Source organism: Gopherus evgoodei, chromosome 11 (genome assembly GCF_007399415.2).
Source record: "Gopherus evgoodei ecotype Sinaloan lineage chromosome 11, rGopEvg1_v1.p, whole genome shotgun sequence".
Lineage (NCBI taxonomy): Eukaryota > Metazoa > Chordata > Testudines > Testudinidae > Gopherus > Gopherus evgoodei.
Window position 1 is genome coordinate 21,939,780 of NC_044332.1, and position 21,939 is coordinate 21,961,718.

At 42.9% G+C, this 21,939-nt stretch overlaps 1 protein-coding gene across 2 annotated transcripts in view; it reads right to left on the bottom strand.

Moving 5' to 3' along the window:
- LOC115659417 (aldehyde oxidase 1-like) overlaps nt 1–21,939 on the bottom strand; it is a 173,056-nt gene that overhangs the window by 68,139 nt on the left and 82,978 nt on the right. Inside the window, exons 34-38 of one of the 2 annotated variants that reach the window (XM_030579494.1) lie at nt 9,368–9,425; nt 4,468–4,564; nt 3,344–3,452; nt 1,976–2,102; nt 564–625 (exon numbers count right to left, since the gene is read on the bottom strand). In XM_030579494.1, coding sequence (XP_030435354.1) covers nt 564–625; nt 1,976–2,102; nt 3,344–3,452; nt 4,468–4,564; nt 9,368–9,425 — 453 coding nt within the window. Of the gene's footprint in view, nt 1–563; nt 626–1,975; nt 2,103–3,343; nt 3,453–4,467; nt 4,565–9,367; nt 9,426–15,022; nt 19,072–19,968; nt 20,137–21,939 lie in introns of those variants that run through there. The other variant, XM_030579495.1, reaches the window with a different exon arrangement.

Genomic DNA, 21,939 nt, shown 5'->3' on the forward strand with positions numbered 1-21,939 from the left:
ACAATTTGGGCCATGATTCTCTCTAGACTTGAGTACATAATTTAAAGTGAAACACACACTTAAGACTTGGCATGATCATGACCTTATTTATGAGGGTAGCAGAGACTGCCAAAACAGATCATAACCATCACAACCACCTACGTCTTCAGGCCATATATTTTGGATGCCTTGAGGCCTGATTTTCTGGGGTCCTGAGCATCTAAAACTCAAGTCAGTGAGAGCTACAAGTGCTTAAAAAGAGACTCCCAAGAGGCCACACTTTCAAAAGAACAGAGAGCCAGATTTTCAAGGATTCAGCACAGCCAATTGGATCCAGATTTTCAAATAATACCAGCTTCCATTTAGGTACTTAAATAAGGGCCAGGTTTTCCAAAGTGGAGAGCACTCAGCTGCTTTGTGACTCTTATGGCTAGATTTCCAAAAGAACTGAGCACCAAATTCTTTGTGCTTAAATGGGAGCAGAGCAATTCTGAAAATCTGATCTTAGTCAGGCTTCCAGAAACTGAGCACTCAAAATTAGTGGATACTTTTGAAAATGGTGATCTGTTTGTCTTTCTACTTACCCCAGTGAAAGACTTGTAGGTGTCTATTATAGGTCTGTATCCAGTGCAACGGCACAAATTACCTGAAAGGAACAATAAAATAATTAATCATAAAGAACAATACAAGAATAATTCTTAATATCAGTACAATTAGAAAGGCCATGAAGCAAACCCTCACATCTGAACACACCTACACTTGGGGAAATTTGGATCCAAAACCAGACCTGGCTCTTGATTCTCCAAAGGACTGAACGAGAACCACAGAAGAGTCAAACACTCCTGAACAGGGGGAATGTTATGACTGGGAGCCAAATCCAAGAACTGTGGATCAGGCCTATCTCTAATAATAATGATTTATTTATCATTTTCTGTGAATTATGTCATTATAGAAATGATATAAATCATCCAAGAAGATATACTACTGCTACTATTAATGGATCTGGATTTTCTTCAATGAAATCCAAACTCTCTATTTTAGGGTTTTATCCTGACATCCATCACTGTACTATTTGAGCACCCTCCATGTGAAATCTATAGCAATAGAGAAGTCACACGGGCACTTTATGAAGCTTCTGGACTCTTCTCTCTTTACAAGGTCACAACTCTGCTTGGGTAGATGTTTCTGGGGGGCAGGAAGTTGGTAGAGATTTGGGACTAAAAAGGGTGTTTGAATTATGAGTGTAATTTATGGTGCAAAGGTTTTCTCAATGAGGAAATAAACTCAGTATTTTAATAGGCTAAACCCAGCCACGCCAGTGTGAGCTATTTTCCTGAGTGATAAGTGCCTACAGAAATCTGTACCTGGGAGAACTCAGGGATTTCATTTTGTTGGCAGGCAGCCCATTCACACTGCAAGCAAAGGACCTGATTCTCCACTCCACCCAAATCATTCAGGAGTCACTCAGCACTGTTACATTGGTGTAGAACTGGTGCAAGAGAAGTGCTTCCAATGGGGATGGGGTTTTCCAAAGTGCTCAGCATTGATTTCATTGGGAGCAGAGTTAGGTCAATAAGTGCTTTTGAAAATCCCATCTAAAGTCATAGAGTTTAAGGCCAGAAGAGATCACCAGATCATCTAGTCTGACCTCCTGCATATCACAGCCCCCTCCCTCTCGTTAGCTCTGTGCAGAACCCATTAAATTGGATTAGAAAAGTATTACAGCCCTCAGGTGATAAACTTTGTGTGCCACAGGTAGAGAACAGGAGGGACCAAGGTGCACCATGCCTGAGCCCTCTGCCATGGCAGGAAATTGATATAGTGAGATATAATCAAATATAGTATCTAGGAATCCCACAGACTTTATGTGATTCTGAAATATTATCCTTTGGTCTTTCAGTCAAATCACATCTTGCATCTTATGTGGCATGTAAAAAACACCCACACTTGACTTATTTGACCTCCTTAAGTTTACTACTTGTAAAAGTAAACCTACCATCCAGAGCTGCAGTTATCTGCTCCATGGAGGGCTCAGGGTGGTTTCTCAGCAAAGCATACATGGACATCACCATTCCAGGGGTGCAGAAGCCACATTGAGAGCCATGGCACTTGGCCAGCCTTTCCTGGAACAGAACAGAACAGCCCCTGCTTCAAAATATAGCTTCACTGTTTTGCCTTACAGATGCATCTTGCTTACAGTGTTAAAGTTAGGAGCTGCAGCATTTAGAATGTTACAGCATTACCACTAAAATGTAAGAGACTGAGTACAGTCATCTTACTGAAAAACAAAGGGCCATTATAGACTCTCAGTTATCCCCGGGCAACCCCATCAGTATCAATGGGGTTCCCAGGTGTAAGTGAGAGCAGAATGAGGGACAAGACCTGTCAGCACAGTGATAGCCTTGCGTAAATTTCTACAAGCATGAAGGACAGAGCACAGAATAGCTAACAAATTAGGGCTTTGGAAGAAGTGAGGAGCACCTAGGGAACATTCTCATAATTTAGGCACTAAGGAAACAAGATTATGCATGAAAGAGAAACATGATTTTAAAAAGGTTTTAAAACTTACTGGGGTCAGATTGTACCTTAAAAGTACAAGTCTGAGTTGGGGGAGGTGAAGCTTCACTAACCCAGGAGAGGTCCCCAAAATACAGCGAGAGTGTGCTTGATCCATTGTCTAATCTAATCTTTATCTTCCAAGGTCTTATAGGGACTCTGTAGGAGCTTGCCGCTGGCCCCATGTGCCAGCTGGTGCACAGAAAGGAGCAGGATGTTGCCCTCTGCCTTTCCTGAGCCTCTTCTGGAGGGTTAGTTTCCCACATGGCACTAGCAGGGAGCAGTCTGTGCGCTTTGGAGACTGCAATTGCACCTGAGCCCCGCACAATAGCAAGAGTTCCTTACTTACCCCATGCTCTCTCCTGTATGCCAACACAAGGGCCAGTGACAATCTGGCTCTTTATATAGCACTGTTCTTGTTAGAATAATCAGCAATACTTGCTCATGGCGGACAACCCTTGCTAGCTTTGGTGTATCATTTTACAGCTCCAGGTTTATTCTTTCTCCTGAGGGAGCCTTTTCAGAACCGATTCTCATCTTTTGAGGTATCTTGAGTGTTAGAGTAGAAACTAGGGGTGGGATAACCTCCCCCAGGTCAGAGTTTGGTTTGGCGATTCAGCTGAGAATTCATCTCTAAGCTGTGACTAGGAAGAGCCAGGATATGAAATCTGTTTCCTCAGAGCAATTGTCTACTGCCAAGAACCACCAAACTTGATCACAAGGCCAAAACCTCATGGCAGATATGGCCAGAGTATAGGAAAGGGAAAAATCCCCAAATCTTGTCCTACAAATTACAGCAGGTTCTCACCTGAATTGGATGAACTCTTGTTTTTGTGCTTCCAACACCTTCCACAGTAGTGACAGCAGAGCTGTGCAGTGAGCATATGGGTAAGAGACAGGAGTTGGCAGGATAATGCCTTGGGAACGTAAAGGAGAATTGTGACATTTGAAATAGCATAGTACTCTGTGGTGCAGGGCCGTGAGGAATGAAGCGCAGGTGGAGATTACACTCAGTCTACTGTAGAACTGCAGGAGTTAAACAGCATGGTGATGACTGGGGAAAATTATGTTTCTGAGAAGCAGTTGTACATAACTCGGCATTTTCACCTCAATAGTGTGTGTGTGCAGTGCATACACTAGCAACATTTTCAACATGCCCTAAGCTTTATATAGAGGCCTAAACAAGGAAACAGAAGTCTCACTTTTAAGGAGTTTTTATTAATTAACTTGTAATACAACATAGACTACAAAAACCCAATGGCCGGACTCAGACCTGATACTGGTGGGTGCAACTTTACTAAAGGAGTAGAGCTCCCAAAGACGGGGCGAGGCAAAATGCACAACGCACTACGAAGCCTGCATGGCCTAACTTACGGTGTTAGTTACTTCATACATCACTGAAATCAGTGAGTGCTGAATAAGAACTATGTGAAAATTGACTAAGGATTTATCTAGGGCAACAAATCCTAGTCCAATCCAAGCAAGAGTCCCAACTTTCCAGTAGCTGCTACAAGGGCTGCTGTAACTGCATAAAATAAAGATCCCCCAGTCAAGAAAATAGTGGTTTCCAGTCTCCGAATAAATAAATGTTTTTTGAGCAGGAAGATTTCATGTTTCTTGAATGGGATTTAAAGTCACATCACTTGTAACCCCGGTTGGGTGAATCAGTTTTCCATGCAGATAAAACATGTTAAAGGTAAAGTAAAAAAGATTTCAAGTATCTGCCAGGACCCAAAAATATAAATCTAAATTAAAAGACAAAACAAACACTCAAATAACTTTCCTCCCAATTAACAATGGCTTTCTATGTACAATAAGTTATAGCTTCCAAGGGTATGATTTCTAAAGTGCCTCAGTGGGCCTAAAACACACTGAAATTCACTCACTGAGGCACTTGAGAAAATTCCACCCCAAATCTTATCTTAAGGATACATTATCTTCTTGGAAGTTGGTTCATACGTGGATATCATCACAGTGCAGGCTCCACAGCCACCTATTCCACAACCATATTTTGTTCCTGAGAGACGAACTGCAAATGCAGCAGTTAAGGAAAAAAGTTGCTGATTCTCAGTGTTGTTGCTATGATGTCTATCTCTCTCCCCCTGTCCTCCCAGTTCCCCTCATTTCACTGGAGCATGCAAAGGTGCAAGAAAATTCCATCTGTTTCATTCAGTGACCAGCTAGCTCCAGAGATTAGATATTAGGTGAACGGAAGCTGGAACTCAACCTGTAAATTCCAACAAGCAGAATATCACAGCAACCAGGTCGGTCACAGCCACCTACAGTTTATCACATCTGAATTACCAGTGACATCCAGTCCTTAATTCCCTTGTAACACCCTAGATTCTCCACTGCCTGAGAGCAATGCCACAACACATAATAGCTTTTACTGTGTGATGCCATGATGGGCAAACGGGCACCAGAATTATGTTAAATTTAGCCAAAACTTTATGGTTTGGGTTCAAGAGATGGCTGAAAGCTAGAAGAGAATTGCAGAAATAGGAGACTCATTCACTCAACCAATATAAAGCTGTTCTCTAGGGCATATTGTCTATGGCTGCATTCAGTTTAGTTTAGATGCGTTTCCGCCATATGGTGTTTCTACCACCTCCCTGAGCACCTTTGGTAATTGTCACACAGACACACACGTTATAAAAGAAAGATGTTAGGATTACAAAGTCAAGCACTCAGAACAGGAAAGATGAGTTCCCTGCTCTCATCCAAGTTCCCAGATGCAGACCTGGTGCAGCCTACAGCAGTCCAGAGCTGCAGTTGTAGGGAAAGTTCTACTGAGCTTCCAATTGGAACATGCTCAGTGTGGATGCAATGTTTGGGGAATTTAAATGCTAAAATCGAAGACGTCTCTACAGAGCATGTGCAAACTGCAAATTTTCAAATGCTTATGTATTAGCCAAATTTGAGTGGAATTTTGCAACAATGGCAAAAGACACATCTCTGATGCAAAGGCCATCCTCTGCTCAAATTTCAAGTTATTGCTCCAGAGCATGGGGGCACTAGGACGTCTCAAAGAAACGGCTGCAAGAATTTTTTAACATGGGCAAACCACTGTATTCTTCTCTAGACTCTTTCTCAGAAATGACAGGCCCATTTTGGCTGAAATTGTACATAAAGTTCTGCCTGAGGTAGACTTCTGATATGGAAAATTTCAGCCCAAATGGTTAAAATTTGGCAAAGTTATAAGCAACTAAAAACTGGGTATAATAATGGGAAGTGTTGAGCAACCTTAATAATAAGTGGCGCTATCAGTCCTCTCTATAATATCCTTCAGATTCTTGCACATGGTAATCCTGTTGCTTGGAAAAGTGATATGTATTTTCTCTTTTTAACATTTCTTAAATCAATCCCACCAGACCTCTATGTGTTTTGGTTGCCTTTTTTTGTTTGTAAACTGTCAGTATCTGTCTGGCAGTATGGTACTTGGCACTGAAACCAATATTCCAGGAGCAGTCACCAGAGCTCTGTACACAAGGCCTCTCACCAGTTTGCTCCTTAATACAAGGCCTCCATATCTGCAGCCTCAAATTGCACTGACCACTTTCTTCTGGTGCCACACCACTCTGCAAAATTTTATGTAATTGGCTAGTCTCCTCGTGTTCCTAGCTCATTCAGATTTACTGATTACCAACTTTGTCTTCCATTGTGTGTGCGTGTTGGATTCATTTGGCTCAGATGTTAGACTGCATCTTCCATCTGCATTTGTCAACTTTCTAGATCCCTCTAGGCTCAGGTTAATTCTCATCCACTTTTGTATTCCCACTTGTAACTAGCACGTGACCAATAACGCTGCTCTACAGCCAAAATGCTTCTGAAATAAATGTAGTCCAACTTTACTAATTCTGGGTCACTGAGAAAGAAAATGATGCTTAAAATTGTTGATTGGCTCTAGTTTTCAAGATATGCTATTGGGTCAGTATATACGACCCTTGACTTGGGAATGGCGGAGGATAAGTGAGTTATAAAGGGAAGGGATCTCAATTTAAACTAGAAATGACTAAAATACATCTTTGACTGGATCTATGAATAAATCTATGACTGGGTTTGGACAGTACTTGCTTTTTAGGCAAAACAATGAATGATGCAATCTGAAGCTGATATTGCATCATACATGATATGAATTGCATCATGTTATTCCTAGAAGTCATGGATGATGCAATCATAACGAAGCTTACATCACTCTGCTGAACAAATTGCCCTATATCGGCTCTAGAAATCATACAGTGTCGTGCTCTCTTATTTGTCAGTGTTTGATTTTGCAAAGGGACACATTTCTGTTTAGCCAAAGTGAGCAGAGATGCCTCGTACTTGTGTGAACAGTGCAGATAACTTTTGCTATGTTTGTGGTGAAGTGACTTTTGCATCACAAAAGCGCAGTCTAACCACTATGGTTAAGAGAGCCTATCACCTTTCTTTTGGCTGCAAAACTGGAGATCAGGACAAGAGGTGGGCCTCACACATATGCTGCAACACTTGTGCAACAAATCTTCGCCAGTGGTTGAACAGGAAAAGGAAATCTATGCCTTTTGCAGTGCCAATGATTTGGAGAGACCCAACAGATCATACCAGCAATTGTTACTTCTGCATGGTGCCTCCAGTTGGGAAAGGTGTGTCAAAGAAGAAAAAGTGGACTGTGCATTATCCAAACATTCCATCAGCTATACGCCCAGTACCCCACGGAGAAGGGCTGCCGGTTCCTGATGCACCAGAATCACTCTCACTTGAGTCAGACGAGGAAGAGGATGAAACTTCCGGTCCTGAACCATCAATGTCACAGGACCCACATTTTCTCCCATCCTCCTCCTCTGAACCACACCTCCTAATACAAGGTGAACTGAATGACCTTGTCAGGGATTTGGAACTACCCAAGAGTAAGGCAGAGCTGTTGTGCTCCAGACTACAGCAGTGGAATCTCCTGGCAGGCTATCAGGGCAAATAGAGCCCATCAATGCTTGCAGACTATTGCTGGACAGTGACAAGAGATGCTCCATTTAATGAATAACAAGCCAAAAAGCGCCGAGTAGACACTGAATAGGACTAAACTATGTACATAATATTTTTTGCCTTTTGTTTCATAATAAATTTTATTTATATAACCCTTTTGCTGATTTTTAAAGTGTTACATAAACAGGACAGGTGAATTATCATGTAAAGCAACCATAAACACATGAAAAGACCTAGGTTTACAATTTATGATTAAAACTCTATCTACACAATATACATAGACATGTAAAAACTTAAATATCTTAGAAACAGTAGCCAATCAGTTGTTTTAATTGTCATATTTTAATTCAGCACATCAAAATAGATAATAAATATCACATTTTATCTCTGAAGCAGACGACTTCTCAAAAATTGTAGACCAGTGTAATCAAAGAACGTAGACCATACTTGCAGGATGGGGAACTATTCTGGGAAGCACTGAAAAAGATTTGGTGGTGGTGATGGATAATCAGCTGAACGTGAGCTCCCAGTGCAACACTGTGGCAAAAAGGGCTATTTTGATCCTGTTATGCATGAACAGGTGAATCTTGAGTAGGAGTAGAGAGGTTATTTCACCTCTGTATTTGGCACGGTGCAACCGATGCTGGAATACTGTGTCTGGTTATGGTGCCCACAATTCAAGGAGGATGTTGATAACTTGGAGAGGGTTGAGAAGGGCCACAAGTGCTGCCGGCAGAGCGAAATATCGGGACAAACACCTAAATATTGGGACAGTCCCAATTTTATCCCCAGGGCTGTCAAAAAACTAAAAATAATAATCACAACCTCAAGATTAAAAAATATAGTTATGATTAATTGCAGTTTTAATCACGCTGTTAAACAATAACAGAATACCAATTTCAATTCAGCATGGAAGCATGTCCTCTGGAATGGTGATTGAAGCATGAAGGGGCATGTTTAGCATATCAGGCACATAAATACCTTGCAACGTCGGCTACAACAGCACAATGCGAATACCTGTTCTCACTTTCAGGTGACATAAATAAGAAGCAGGCAGCATTATCTCCCATAAATGTAAACAAACTTCTTTGTCTTACTGATTGGCTGAACAAGAAGTATATGAAATATATTAGTATTGCAATTGTAAATGATTGGGAAGATACCAGTGAAAAGATAAAAAAGGATTACCTAGTGCCTTTCATCTGCTGTCATTAGCTCCCATCACTGCAGGCTATTGAGCTATTTCTCAGTAGCCTTTAGTCTCATTTCACTCTCTTTCTACCATCTACAGTTTAAGGCTCTGATCTGCAAAGACATAAGCACCTGCTTCATTTTATGCACCATGGAGCCAATAAACAGCTTGCATAAATTGCCAGAACTCCAATGATTTCAGCCGAGGATCTGGCTCTGAGCAGTCCCATTGACATAAAGATAAGCATATGTGATGATCTTGGCAGGATCAGGGCCTAAATGAATTGCTTCACATTGTAGTAGTTCCATATTTCTTTCCTTAACTATTATATCACTATTAATTAATAACATTTTGAAAGGATTTTTTTACAGGTTTTCAGAGCTGTAATGAAGAATTTTGATTGTTTTTGCTAATGAATACATTAAGTTCTATAGAAATGCTTGTATGTACTAAGAAGAAACCTTCTCTGCATATAATTAGCTCAAATATTGAACACGAAGCACATTGCTTTGCCAGGAAAAAATGCAAGATCACTTGGCTGTTTTCCATATTGCTTTCTGGCTGCCTTGAGTTCCAAAACATCCCCTTTAATTTGGGGTGGGGGTGGGGGTGGTGAGAAAGGGAATGTTAGTCTATTGTAGGATTATACCATTCAAAGGAAACCCTCACAAAAAAGGATACGTCCCTTTCTTAGGTAAGACAACAGCAATTTTTCAGGGTCTGCATTCCTCTCTATTATCTGCAGTAGGAAGTAAAATAAGAGATTATACATTATTGAGATGTATTGCAATTTTCCCACTGGGATTACCTAGCCTTTCTGAAATGCTTTGATTGGGTATTAAAATAGTGTATTTGTGTTATGGCATGTTCCTTTCATTTGATCAGAATCTGTAGACATGTGAATGTATTTGACAATAGCAAACTCAGTCTTGTATTGACAGCTAAAGAAGTAATAAAAATAACTATGTTCCAGGAGCACCTGAACATTCACAGTGAGGAGAAGGTGAGCAGTAACAGAGGCTTGTGAAAGGGCACATGAAGACAAGAACCCTTGAGCCCGATCCTGCAATTGATTACGCCAGTGTAAATCAGGAATAGCTCCACTTTGGTCAAAAGAGGTACAATTGTGTAAAGAAAATGGGGATGGGAACAGAATCAGAGCCTGTATTTTCAAAGCCATAGTGAAGGTGAAGGACACAGTTTGGGGCACTTTGCTCTCCTCATTCCATAGAAGTACTGTAACAAGGCCAAACTTAGCCCTTTCCTCCTCAGAGACCCTGCAGCAGGAAGATGGAGGAAATTCTCAATAGATGGAGAGCAGTAAGGGGAGCTGGGTTTTAAACCAATCTGTTTTAAGTTTAACAAAGTTCACTGTTGATTTTCAGGGGCTCTATTAGCTAAGCAACAGGTCTGTCTGAAGGATGTGGCTATTGCAATGACATGTCTCGTCATGCTGGAAACCAAGTATTAATGAGAACCAAGTACAGAATGATGGATGGGTGGGAGGCAACATGAGACTCACTGAGAATGACTAGCTTGTCCTCGGGCATTTAAAGACACCACGATAAAACCTCAACTTTATCATGGTATGGAGCAGCCAGGGCAACCACTAGGCAAACTAGGTGGCCGTCTAGGGTGCCAAGATTTGAGGCCGCCAAAAAGCGGTGCTCAAAATGTCTGGGATGCTCACCTGGCGCTGGCTAAACATGTAACCCTCTTCCACCACTGTGTGAGGTGGCGCTGCGGCTTTGATCAGCTCCGCCCGGCCAGGAAGTGATGTCATTCCTTCTCCGGCTGCTGGGGCGCTGTGCTGCTCCCGCTGCTCTGGCTCTTCCCCAGGGCCCTCGCCCCTGCTCAGCCCCACCTCCACTCCTCTGAGCTTTGCTGCAGGGCTGGGCCTGCCCTCACCGGCAAGGAGAAGTGCAGAGACCCAGCCCCAGCCGCGCCACCGGGGAGCGCTGGGGGGTGGTTCCCCTCTGCCCTCTAAGCCAGCCATGCCCCCCTGAGGAGGCCTTGGGGGCCCCCCTTCTGCCCTTCCCACAGAGGCCTGGGACACCCCCCCACAGAAGTGCTGCCACCCTGGTACCTGCCATGCTGTCACCTGCCATGCTGTCCACAGCCAGCCCCTGCTGCACCCCCTGCCCTGCACGCAGCCAGCCCCACATCCCCTGTCTCCAGCCAGCCCCACACCCCCTGCCCTGCCCACAGCCAGCCCCACATCCCGTCTCTATCCAATCCGTGCCGCACCCCCCTGCCCAAAGCCTGCCAGCCCCACACTCCCTTGTCTCCAGCCGGCCCCTGCCACACCCCCTGCCCTGCCACCAGCCAGTCCCACACCCCGTCTCCAGTCAGTCCCTGCCACAGCCCCTGCCCGAAGCCAGACAGCCCCACACCCCGTCTCCAGCCAACCTCTGCTGCACCCCCTGCCCTGCCCGCAGCCAGCCCCACACCCCCATCTCCAGCCAACTCCTGCTGCACCCCCTGCCCTGCCCACAGCCAGCCCCACACCCCCATCTCCAGCCAAGCCTGCACCCCATCTCCAACCAGTTCTGCATCCCCTGCCCTGCCTGAAGCCAGACAGCTCTACACCCCCATCTCCAGCCAGCCCCTGCCGCACCCCTTGCCCGAAGTCGTACAGCTGCACACCCCGTGTCCAGCCAACCCCGCCGCACACCTGTGCCCAAAGACAGCCAGCCCGACAGGTTATTCATTTATTTTCATTAAATATGTAGACTAAATAATGAAATTAATAAATTTTCAAGACAAATCTGTATTAATTCTAATGAACAATGCCACATTATACAGTATTCATTTTTGAAAGTTTATAATAAGTGATGCTCCGGGGGGAGGGATGGGGGGCACAAGGTGGAAGTTTCGCCTAGGGTACAAAATATCCTTGCACCGGCCCTGGGAGCAGCCTGTATTTCAGAGGGGAAGGGTTTCTTAGGCTTTCAGCTTTTACGGGAGAGGGATAGCTCAGTGGGTTGACCATTAGCCTGCTAAACCCAGGATTATGAGTTCAATCCTTGAGGAGGCCATTTAGGGATGTGGGGCAAAAATCTGCCAGGGAGTTGGACTAGATGATCTCCTGAGTTCCCTTCTAACCCTGATACTCCATGATTTAATGACCATGCCCAGATGGAATACTTTCCCTTTTTATGAAGGGGGAACAAGATTGGATACAAAGGATATAGCTACCACTGCACACTAAGGCCAGGCACTGACTCAGGTTTGAGCTCAACACCCACTTCTGCCCACACACAAATCAGTCTAACTCAGATCAGCAGGCTCTCAGGAACCAGCTACTAGGACCTTGCTGGGGGCAGGGGTGGGGTCAGAGCACAAGTCCTGCTGTGACTTGTGTCCAGACACTGATATTTTACAATGTGAACAGAGCTCAAGCCACAGACCTGAGTCAGAAGGTCTTTGCAGTGCAGTATGGACACAGTGGCATGGATACCCAGGTCCAACAATTGTAAGCCCAGGTTTACAATGCAGTGTGGACACTCACGCATGGGCTTGGAAACAACGAGTTCACCAGCCTGGGTCCCACAAACCTGGGTTTACAACACAGTGTAGACAAACCAAAAAGGACAAATTTTGCTATTGAACCAGCATAAATCAGGATAGTTATAGGATAAGACACTAGAATTTGGCCCACATAGCCTTCCTGAAGTATACTTTTACAACCATATAGTATACAGATAAAAACAAAGCAGATATTTCCTTTGTGTGTGTGTGTGCCTGAAACGGAGGGAGGTTGGGAGAATGTCTTCATAAAAGCATTTTCTGGAAAAATTGTTCTCAAAGAAAACACAGACAACATTTTAAAGAAAGAATGAAGTTTTTCCAGGTCGAGCTAGCATCTATTTTTGGATGGAGGCATTTATAAAAAGGAACTTATAATGACATAACTCAGGGGTGAAAAGAAAAGGTGAGAAAACAAATACCTGTAGAAATGAAGTATTAAGTTTCCGCTAGCACTCACTGCTGAGAACAGAGGCGAGTAGAATCTATTTCCTCTGACTGCATTTTTAAAAAAATTGATAGTAATAGCAGGGGACCCTCTTGCCACTGCCTTATTTTCTCCAAATGCAGCAAGTTACTGATCTTAATAGGTTGAGGTTTTAGTTAATTGCTACATTAGTTATAACAGTTCAGTGAAATAACAGGTCACTGGTGCTACATAAATACTCTCAGTACATCAAGGTAGATAGAAAATATTTTGCCAAGTGAGTCTCTTTGAATTACCAATTACTGTAGAATTGAGATTTTCAGCTCCACCTAGATTTGGAAACTCAACAGTCATTCATTTTAAGGGGAAACTTAATGAATTCCCTAGTTTTGAAACTCTTAGTCCAGAAACAAAACAACAAAGTGGTCTACTGTTCCAGTTTATGGCTACTGCCATTTATCAGAGGGTAAAGACAGCAGCAGAGATGAATCTGTTTGTAATATCTGAAATGCTATAGGAAGATCCTAGATAACAAGGAATATTCAAATTTAATACATTTACTCTGGATCTCCCCACAAATGAGCTGTGCTTCCCTAGAGCATCATTCTCCCTTGTGTACATCCAGAAACATTAAAGCACCTCCCTCCAAAAACAAAACAAAACATCAAAGTCTTACCTTCCTGCCATTCACAAAAAATACAAGAGCATCTGACTGTGTGGAGCAAGCCATTATGTGTCATAAAAGCACAGCTTGAAAATTAAAGAGGAAGATGTTAAACACCAGCAAGAAAACAGTGGAAACAAGTATAATTTCAACACTCAACTAAACTTTGTTCTGTGCCCCACAGATTTAAAGGCATTAACCTGGATGGGTGAGGAGGAGCCAAGGTGGAGTGTATTGCTTCTCAGCTCTGTAGGCTGGAATTAACCAATTAGGTCCTTTTCTCCGCCTTATCTGTCATGTACCAAGGTGATTTGGAAGAATGTGGGAAGACCTGTGCCTTCAGAAACACTGCACCTACTTGTCTTCCCTGGGTGAACCATACCATAAGATGAAGAGCCACGAGACGTACGTTATTTTTCCTAGACAATCCCAGGAATTTTGCAAATGGGAAGCACTAAACTAAGCACTTATATGGTCTAGAACAGGGGTTCCCAACCTTTTCCTTTCTGAAGCCACCCCCCATATGTTATAAAAACTCCAGGGCCCAGCAGGGGTGAGGGGGACACGCTCTGGGCTCCTGGCTTCGACTGCTGGGGGAAAAGCTCGGGGCTTTAGCCCTGTGGGGCTGGGGACTTGGGGCTTCTGCCCTGCAGGGTGCTGGGGCAACAAGTAGGGGAGGAAAGGGAGCTCAGGCTTCAACCACACAGGGAGTGCTGGGGCTCAGGGTTTTAGTCCTGTGGGGAGCACTGGGGTGCCTGGCTTCAGTCCTGTGGGGGCATTGAGACTTGGGGTGCCAGGCTTCAGCCATGGGACTCTGATGCCCCCTGAAATTGGCTAATGGCCCCCTGAGGGGCCGTAGACCCCTGGTGGAGAACTGCTGCTCTAAAAGCAGATACTGGGGCAAACACTCCTCTCAGGTGGCTTGATCTGGATTTATACCAATGTAACCCTTCTCATATTCTGATCCACCCGATATAAAATCACAGTTTGCAGAGCAGATGTTTGGGTTCTGCCTTGTTGCACTGCAGCTGATGCACAAAGTTAATTACTTAATCAAAAAGTGATCCCAAGGGCATTTGCATTTGATTTTCAAAAGCATTGAATGATTCATTTTTGTATGTCACATTGATTAAAATGCAACACAGGTGTGTCCATCTTACTTTATTTACCTTTCAAATGTGTCAGCCCAGGCTAGCAAGATGCTAAAAGCATGCCCAAATCTCTCATCACTTCCCCCATATTTGGGAAGGAAAATACTTCTAGGAAGCCACTATTCATATTCACATATTGGCTCCCAGATCCCCAGCTAACCATAAATGTTAGCATCTGGGCACAGCTGTGGTATCTGTGACAGTGTGTATGTGGGGGAGAGGGTGCACAAGAGAAAGTGCCAAATAGCAACTTCTTCAGTGGGTCATTTTTTACAAGGCCCCTTTCCTGGCTGGAGTTAATGGCCGTTGGTTTATTTAGTGTTGGTCATTATCTTTAAAATTCTGGGCAATCTCTGGTTGAGAGACCTACTACCATGGCAGCTAAAATTAGATGGCTGATGACTGCTGTTTGTTCCTGGGAATAAGTACCTCAGAGGGTCAGCAGGGCTGCCCTCGTTGAAGGCTCCCACCTCTGGAAATCAGTCCTCCTGATGATTTGCTGATCCTAAGCCTAACAAACTTCAGTGCATGCTGCACAGTGCTTACTTTTGATCTGATTTTTATTTCTATTTCCTAACACAAGATGGTGGATCATAGTGGTAGCAATCCCCACTGTGGATGGTGATGTGTGATGCATGGCTATTTAACTTGGGAAATAAGCACCTAGCTCCTCTGGCTACAGAAGGTATACAAAATCTGCACAGACCTCACACCTGCCAGGTTACTCCGGGACAAGGAATGAAAAGAGTTACTGAAATTGGCCTGAAGTCTATGTACCTTTTAGCAGTATTAAAACAAACAAACAAACAAACAAAAAAACAAAGAAAAATCACAACAAGTTTTGAGTTCTGCAGAAAGTTTGTTTCATGACGTCCTATATTACCAGTGTATCACCTGTCACTGTGATTATTCTCCACTTGTTCGGGCTCCCAATAGTTCTTCTCAATTACAGCCTAGCCTGTGGACAATATGGAAGGGCCAGAGAGGTTTCAGTCAAAAGAAAAACATGTTACAGTAGCATGTGCAGATTTTTCTTTGGTCATCAAACAACACAAAATGTACATCTGTATTGAAGCTGGATGGAACCTTTATTAACAATGTTTAGCAAGTACTGAAAATCAGACAAGGTGATTCAGCCCTGGAGGAAGGATAATACAGTTCTAGGACATGATTCAGCCCAGGGAATCAAACATCACATTCCTGCATTTGCAGGGACGTCCGTACCAGTGTCACCATTGCTCTCTCTCAAGGGTTCTGCCAGGGGGGTGTAGATTTAAACTCTGCCTGGGTTCATTGCGGGAACTCTGCTGATTGATGCTGCTCAGGAGATGAACTGTTCAGTGCTTCTCACAGGTGCTCTGGCCACATCCCCACCTGGCTTTCTGAGATTTGCCAGCTGGCTTCAGACTCCTGCTACAGTGAGGACAGTGGGTGGCATCTGCTGCTGTGAACTCCTTTCTGCTGATGGGGGCCTGCAGTCTGGTGTCAGAGCTCACAGAATGAGCCAAGACCAGAATCTTTCATACCAGAAAGAAGATGGCATTGCATTTACGATTAATCTGTTTTATTGAATTTCATATGATATATAAAAGCCAAATGAATATCAATAAAAGGCAGCAAAGGAAGCACAGTGACACTCTCATCCAGGATATAGAAACTGTGCATATAAAACCAGATATAAAAATACAGAAATCATATTCCAACTGCAAGGGCAAAAATTATTAACCTATAAGCCTGACTTCAGTCACACGCATGATATCTGACAAAAGGAGGAGGAGATACTTTGGGTGGCAACTAGAGAAGAAACAGGGTGCAATAATCAGCATGGGTGGGTGAAACAAAGAAACCTGAGCAGAGTAGATGGCCCAGGGGCAATCTGATTTATATCAAAGTGTAGGACATAGTAAAGAAAACTCACTAAGAGACTGGAGGTGCAGTCTCTGGCTATCCGTACTACATGGCAAGGAATAGTTGAAGCACAGCATATGAAAGCTACAAAGCAAAAATTTAAATTTCTCCTTCCTTCCATTCCCCACAAAAAAAATCAACCATGATTATCCAGATGAAACCAGGACATCTGGCAACTAATGACTCACCTGCACAATACAGTAAATATTGTATATTAGAGATGGATCCCAAACTAAAGCCCCAAACCAAAAATCACCAAATCTTGGGAATGCTCAGAATCTGCATCTCAACTTCATGGCCCTAGAAAGTGGAAAGCCAAAATTCTAGATCTCTTCAATCTAGATGGGGATGGATGTCAAAATCTGGCAGGGATTTTGTGATCATGGCCTCCCATTACTATATATAGTATATTAATTAACTTCAGTAATCAGTGTTATTTGCTGGTCTTGTCTGAGAATGTAAGAATATATAAATGTAACCCACAGAATATACCTTGTTTAGCATCTAATACATGAAAGCACAATAGTCCTTTTTTCTTTTTCAATCTCGTCAAACTAGTGCTTCTCTGGGTGCAGTTCTAATCCCACCACACCCCATATGTCAGCAGAAAGCTGATCATCTTTGTGAAACATCTTCTAATCTTACATTATATCCATCTTCCCTGCTGAGGTTAAAAGAGTGTTTATCAGAAATTAAAGAGCAAACCTTATCTACATTCTGATTGATCCAATATCATCCTGAGCTGCTGTCCACAATGGCACCATTCTGAACTACTTTCCAGAGACAATCTCATCAAGGGCCTCACCCAAAACCCAGTGACGTCAATGGAAATTGTTCCATAGGGTTCAATGGGCTTTGGATCAAGTCATGAGAAAATAAAAAAGGTCTCCAAGGAAAACAGTAGCAAAGTCACCCTTAAGATTTCTTGGGCCAAATTCTTCTCTTTTACACTCACCCTAATGGCTTCAGTTATACCAGTGCAATGTCAGTGGAGTTGCATAGATATCACAAAGGAGAAACAGATCCCTTGTCTCCTCCTAGTTGTTTTTAGCACACAGATGTTAGCATCACACAGAGCAGCTTTTCTGTGTGAAACCACACATTGCTGCCTCAAGTTTGTGATCAAAAGGTAATTACTGTGATCACTTAGGTTCTAATCCTGCCATGGAATCCATTCATGGAGATCTTATTGCAGAAGTGAAACCTAAATTAGCGTCTTATTTGAAGTCTTTCAGAAATCTAATACTGTACTGGATTGTTAAAGTGTTTTACTGAAAATACCTTGATATATCATTATAGCTCCCTTCTCCCACAGGTACATTTTAGTTGGTCTCTCTGGATCAGTGATGGGGATTCCTCCAAATGTCTGGCTTAGTGCAATTTGGCAAGATACACTTTAAAATGGGAAAGCTACTTGCACTCTTTAGGTTCCATTTACAGGCAAGTCGCATCTTAGGTGCATTTAACATGCACGAATTCAGCTTTGCGTGGTAGGCAAAAACAGGGGGGAAAAAAGAACAACAACAAACTAACTGCATCTGTTGTGTGGGTGATTCCGCCTGCCATTCAACTCAATGAGTGTTTTCACTATACGCGGTTTTTGCTTTATGCGCTAACCGTGGAATGGAACCCCTGTGTAAGATGAGACTTGCCTGTGTGTTTCTGTGCACAGAGTTATTATTAACAATGTGGCTATGTACGGGATTAATGATGACTTGTGACTAAAGGATCAGGCCTCAAAGCAGCAAATAATGACAGAATGTGAGTTAACAGTGATATGTCATTTTATCTTGCCTCTTATGGGAATCCTTTTCTGCTGCTTATTTTAACTTTCATGGGCACAAGAATGAACATCATAAAAAAATATTTGTTTTACATAATCTAATATTAACATACAGCACTAATAGAACCATAAGAAGTCAATAAGGGCCAGTTTTTTAAACATCTGTAGGTGCCTAAAGATGCAGATTAGGTGCCTAGTGGGATTATCAAATTCTCTAAGCAGGTGAGGTGCCTAACTCCCATTGATTTTAATGAGATTTAGGCATCTAATCTACACAGGCACTTTTGCAAAGCCTAAATGCCTTTAAAACTCTGGCCCTAAGCTGAATATTGGGATGCAAACGGATATCTCAGGAGTATTAGTATACTTATTTTTGGTTCACTCTCAACCCTTGCACCCTATCCCCAGTGCTCTACTAGCTCAACACAGCGCAGGCTCTCGCATCTCATTATCTCAGTGAACTTAGCTATATTATTTAGAGATAAATTTGAATTCCATTGTTCTGAAAAATCCTGAGGAAAAAAATCTGGATTCTGCACCATTGTTAAAGTGATCATTAATTCCTCCCTAGTGGCAATTTAAGATGATCATAGAGAATGTGTAGTAGCTGGATCTTATTGCATAACCCTCTTTCAATCTATTTAGATGTGTTTCTAGCAGTAAAATGTAGTAGTGCAACTAAATATATGCTGAAAACTCAAGTGGGAGAATGGGCTGAAGAAGTAATGCTCATTATTCAGTAGTCGGAGGGTAGATTTTGAATAAGAATAAAAATAAAATATGTGTGTTGATTAAATGAGCCTCCACCCTCATAATCAGCAAATCAGTACCACTGGAGTTCCTTCAGGCTTTTTGCGAGGTTCTGTTTGCCATTCATATGGAGATGGCCCAAGGAACGAAGGATTCAGGTTCATCTTTCGCACTCTAGGAGAATGAACAAGAGGTGAAAGAAGTGATCCTGTTAATGGTAATCACTTAGAAAGAACTCACTACAGCTATTTATAAAACTATTCTGCATATTTCACAGTGCCTCTCCCAGGTGGCCCCTACTGAAACTTCTACAGCTTCCATTAATTATGCATCAAACACCACTACAAGGTCTACTGGGTAGGGCATTCTAGAGAAGGCAGGCAAACCCATACAAGCTGTGCTGACAAGGAGGCTGGTAGGTCCCAAAGCAGCATGGAAGAACAGCACGGAAGAACAATTGTCAATTGGCCCTCATCTATGGCAAAGCTTCTGAGATGTCCACTGAAATTAACAGACTGATAAATCTGGGGGCTGATCTGCCCTGCAATTCCTGTACCCTACCACTGCCTAAGGAAATACTAGGAAAGAACTCTGAGTGAGAACTCAGTCTCCATCTTTCACATGGGACAATCTGGCCCACTGGTATTTCAATAGTAGCAGAGGTGTACATGGCACTTTACAGTAATATGGATTGTCAAGGACTCCGCCTCAAGGAGCTTATGATTTAAATTAGACAAAAAGACAATGGTAGGGGTGGTGGGAGTGGGTATAATGATAGTGCATACTGTAGGTGGGAGGGTGTGGGAAGGAGAGATCGAGAAAAGATTAAAAAATTGGAGTTATTAAAAGGCAAACCTTGAATGCCATAGACAGGAATGGCTGGCATGGGCTGGGCCTGTCTACAGACATTTTGATTCAAAAATCATTAAAAAGTCTGAACTGAGGAGTTCTGCTGTGTGCACTCCATATCCAGGTGTAAACACCATTTAAACTACAGAAATATGGGCCTTCAATGCCAAAAGCAATAGGCTGCAGCTACAAAGGAGTGTTCCAAAAGAAAAGCCTCATTACCATCTCAGTAAACTGATCGGCACAGGCCATTCGAATCCGCTCGGGAGTCAGGGGGCTGTTCAGTGTGAAGGTCCCGGTTAATCCTCTTTCCTTTCGCACAGCAGCCACTGCATCCCAGAGAGCAAAGAACACAGAACATCCCAGGAACAGCCCTGCCTCACCTATCCCCTGACAGAGAACAAAGGCTGTCACATAATTTTGCCTTATGAACTGATTAAAAGAGGAAGTGTCTTAATATCTGTGATAGCTGAAAACCTTTTACAAATTACTGATTTACAATGGGAGTCAATGAAAGTTTTACACTGATTCAGTGGAAGCAGGACCAGAGCATACTGGGTACATCTATAGTGCACTGTAAACCCGGGCTCACACTTGAGTTTGAGCCCAACTCCCCCAACCATCCACACACAAATCTGTACTATTCAGGTTAGCAAGCATTTAGTACCTAGGATCCTGCTGGGGAGGTGGGTTAGAGCCCGAGTCCCATTGAGACTTGGGTCCAAGCCCTGTTAATTTCCAGTAGGACACAGCTGAAGCCGCAGATCCAAGTCAGAAGGCCTGCATAGTGCTGTATGGACACGTTGGCGTGGCTGGGAGACTCAAGTCCAGCAACTGTAAACCCAGGTTTACAATGCAGCATACAATCAAGTGTGGGGCTTGGAAAACCCAAGTCCATAAGCCCAGATTCCCCAGAACTGGGTTTACAATGCAGGTTTTCAGCTGCTGGCTGACTGCAGAGATCTGTAAGGGCTGGTTTCAAATGCTAGCTATAGATTTTAGGACACTTTCGATTTCTCACCTGTGCAGGATTTCAAACTGAAAAGAAAATCAATTATTTGGTAAAAAATGTTGGCAGATAAAACTGAAATGAACCATCTCCAGGGATTCATATCCAACTAACAAACTAGAGCAGAGACAAAACCCTGCATGTGAACAGCACTGAATGACCTCCTCAGTCTGATCCAGATGCATGTTTCACAGTTGACCTTATTTCTATCACAGGTCAAATCAAATCCAATCCCCAGATCTAGATCCTCCTAAATGCTGGGAGTTTGGGCACCTTCATCAGGACTGAGATCTGAATTTCTCAGCTGGCCATTACTGTATCTCTAATTGGCCTTTCTAAAACTCAGGCTCCAAAACACTCCTGAAACCTTGGTCTGGATCTGCATTTTGCAGCTTTAGGCCACCTCTATAAGAAACTGACAACCAGATTTCAGGATTGAAAGATGCTTAATTTTCAGGCAAGGCATCACAAGCTCTATTTCAAGCATGTTTTATTCACCAATGATGATTTTAAAACTAGTTATAGGAGATGTATGCATAAAGTGAGATAAACAGGTTTTGTATGCTCACTTTGAAGACTGGTGCTAAAAGTCGCTCTTTAGTTCAACTCCACCCTGGGTAATGATTTCATTTTGATCTGTAATTTTCTTTCAAATGATCATCTCTTTCAAAATATTTCATCAGGACTATTTGAAAATAGTTTTTAGAAGGAACTATTGTTCTAATATATCCTTCTGCTTTAAATTTTTTTTTTAATTCTGAAGCTTTTATTTAATTGACTACATTACACCCCTAATGGCCTAGGCAACTGAAGACATGATGCTCAATGCACTTGAAATGGGCAGTATCCCCTACATCAGTGGTTCTCAAAGTTTTGTACCTTTCACATAGCAAGCCTCTGAGTGCGACCCCCACCCTTATAAATTAAAAACACTTTAAAATATATTTAATACCATTATAAATGCTGGAGGCAAAGCAGGGTTTGGGGTGGAGGCTGGCAGCTCACGACCCCCCATGCAAAAACCTTGCAACCCCCTGAGGGGTCCGGACCCCTAGTTTGAGAACCTCTGCCCTACATCTTGCTTATTGTTATTGCTTATGTGTATATTCAATGGGCTAGGACCTGGGCTGGTGTAAACTGATAACTTTACTAGAAGTTCCTAGTCCACTTGTTAAATCCTAAAA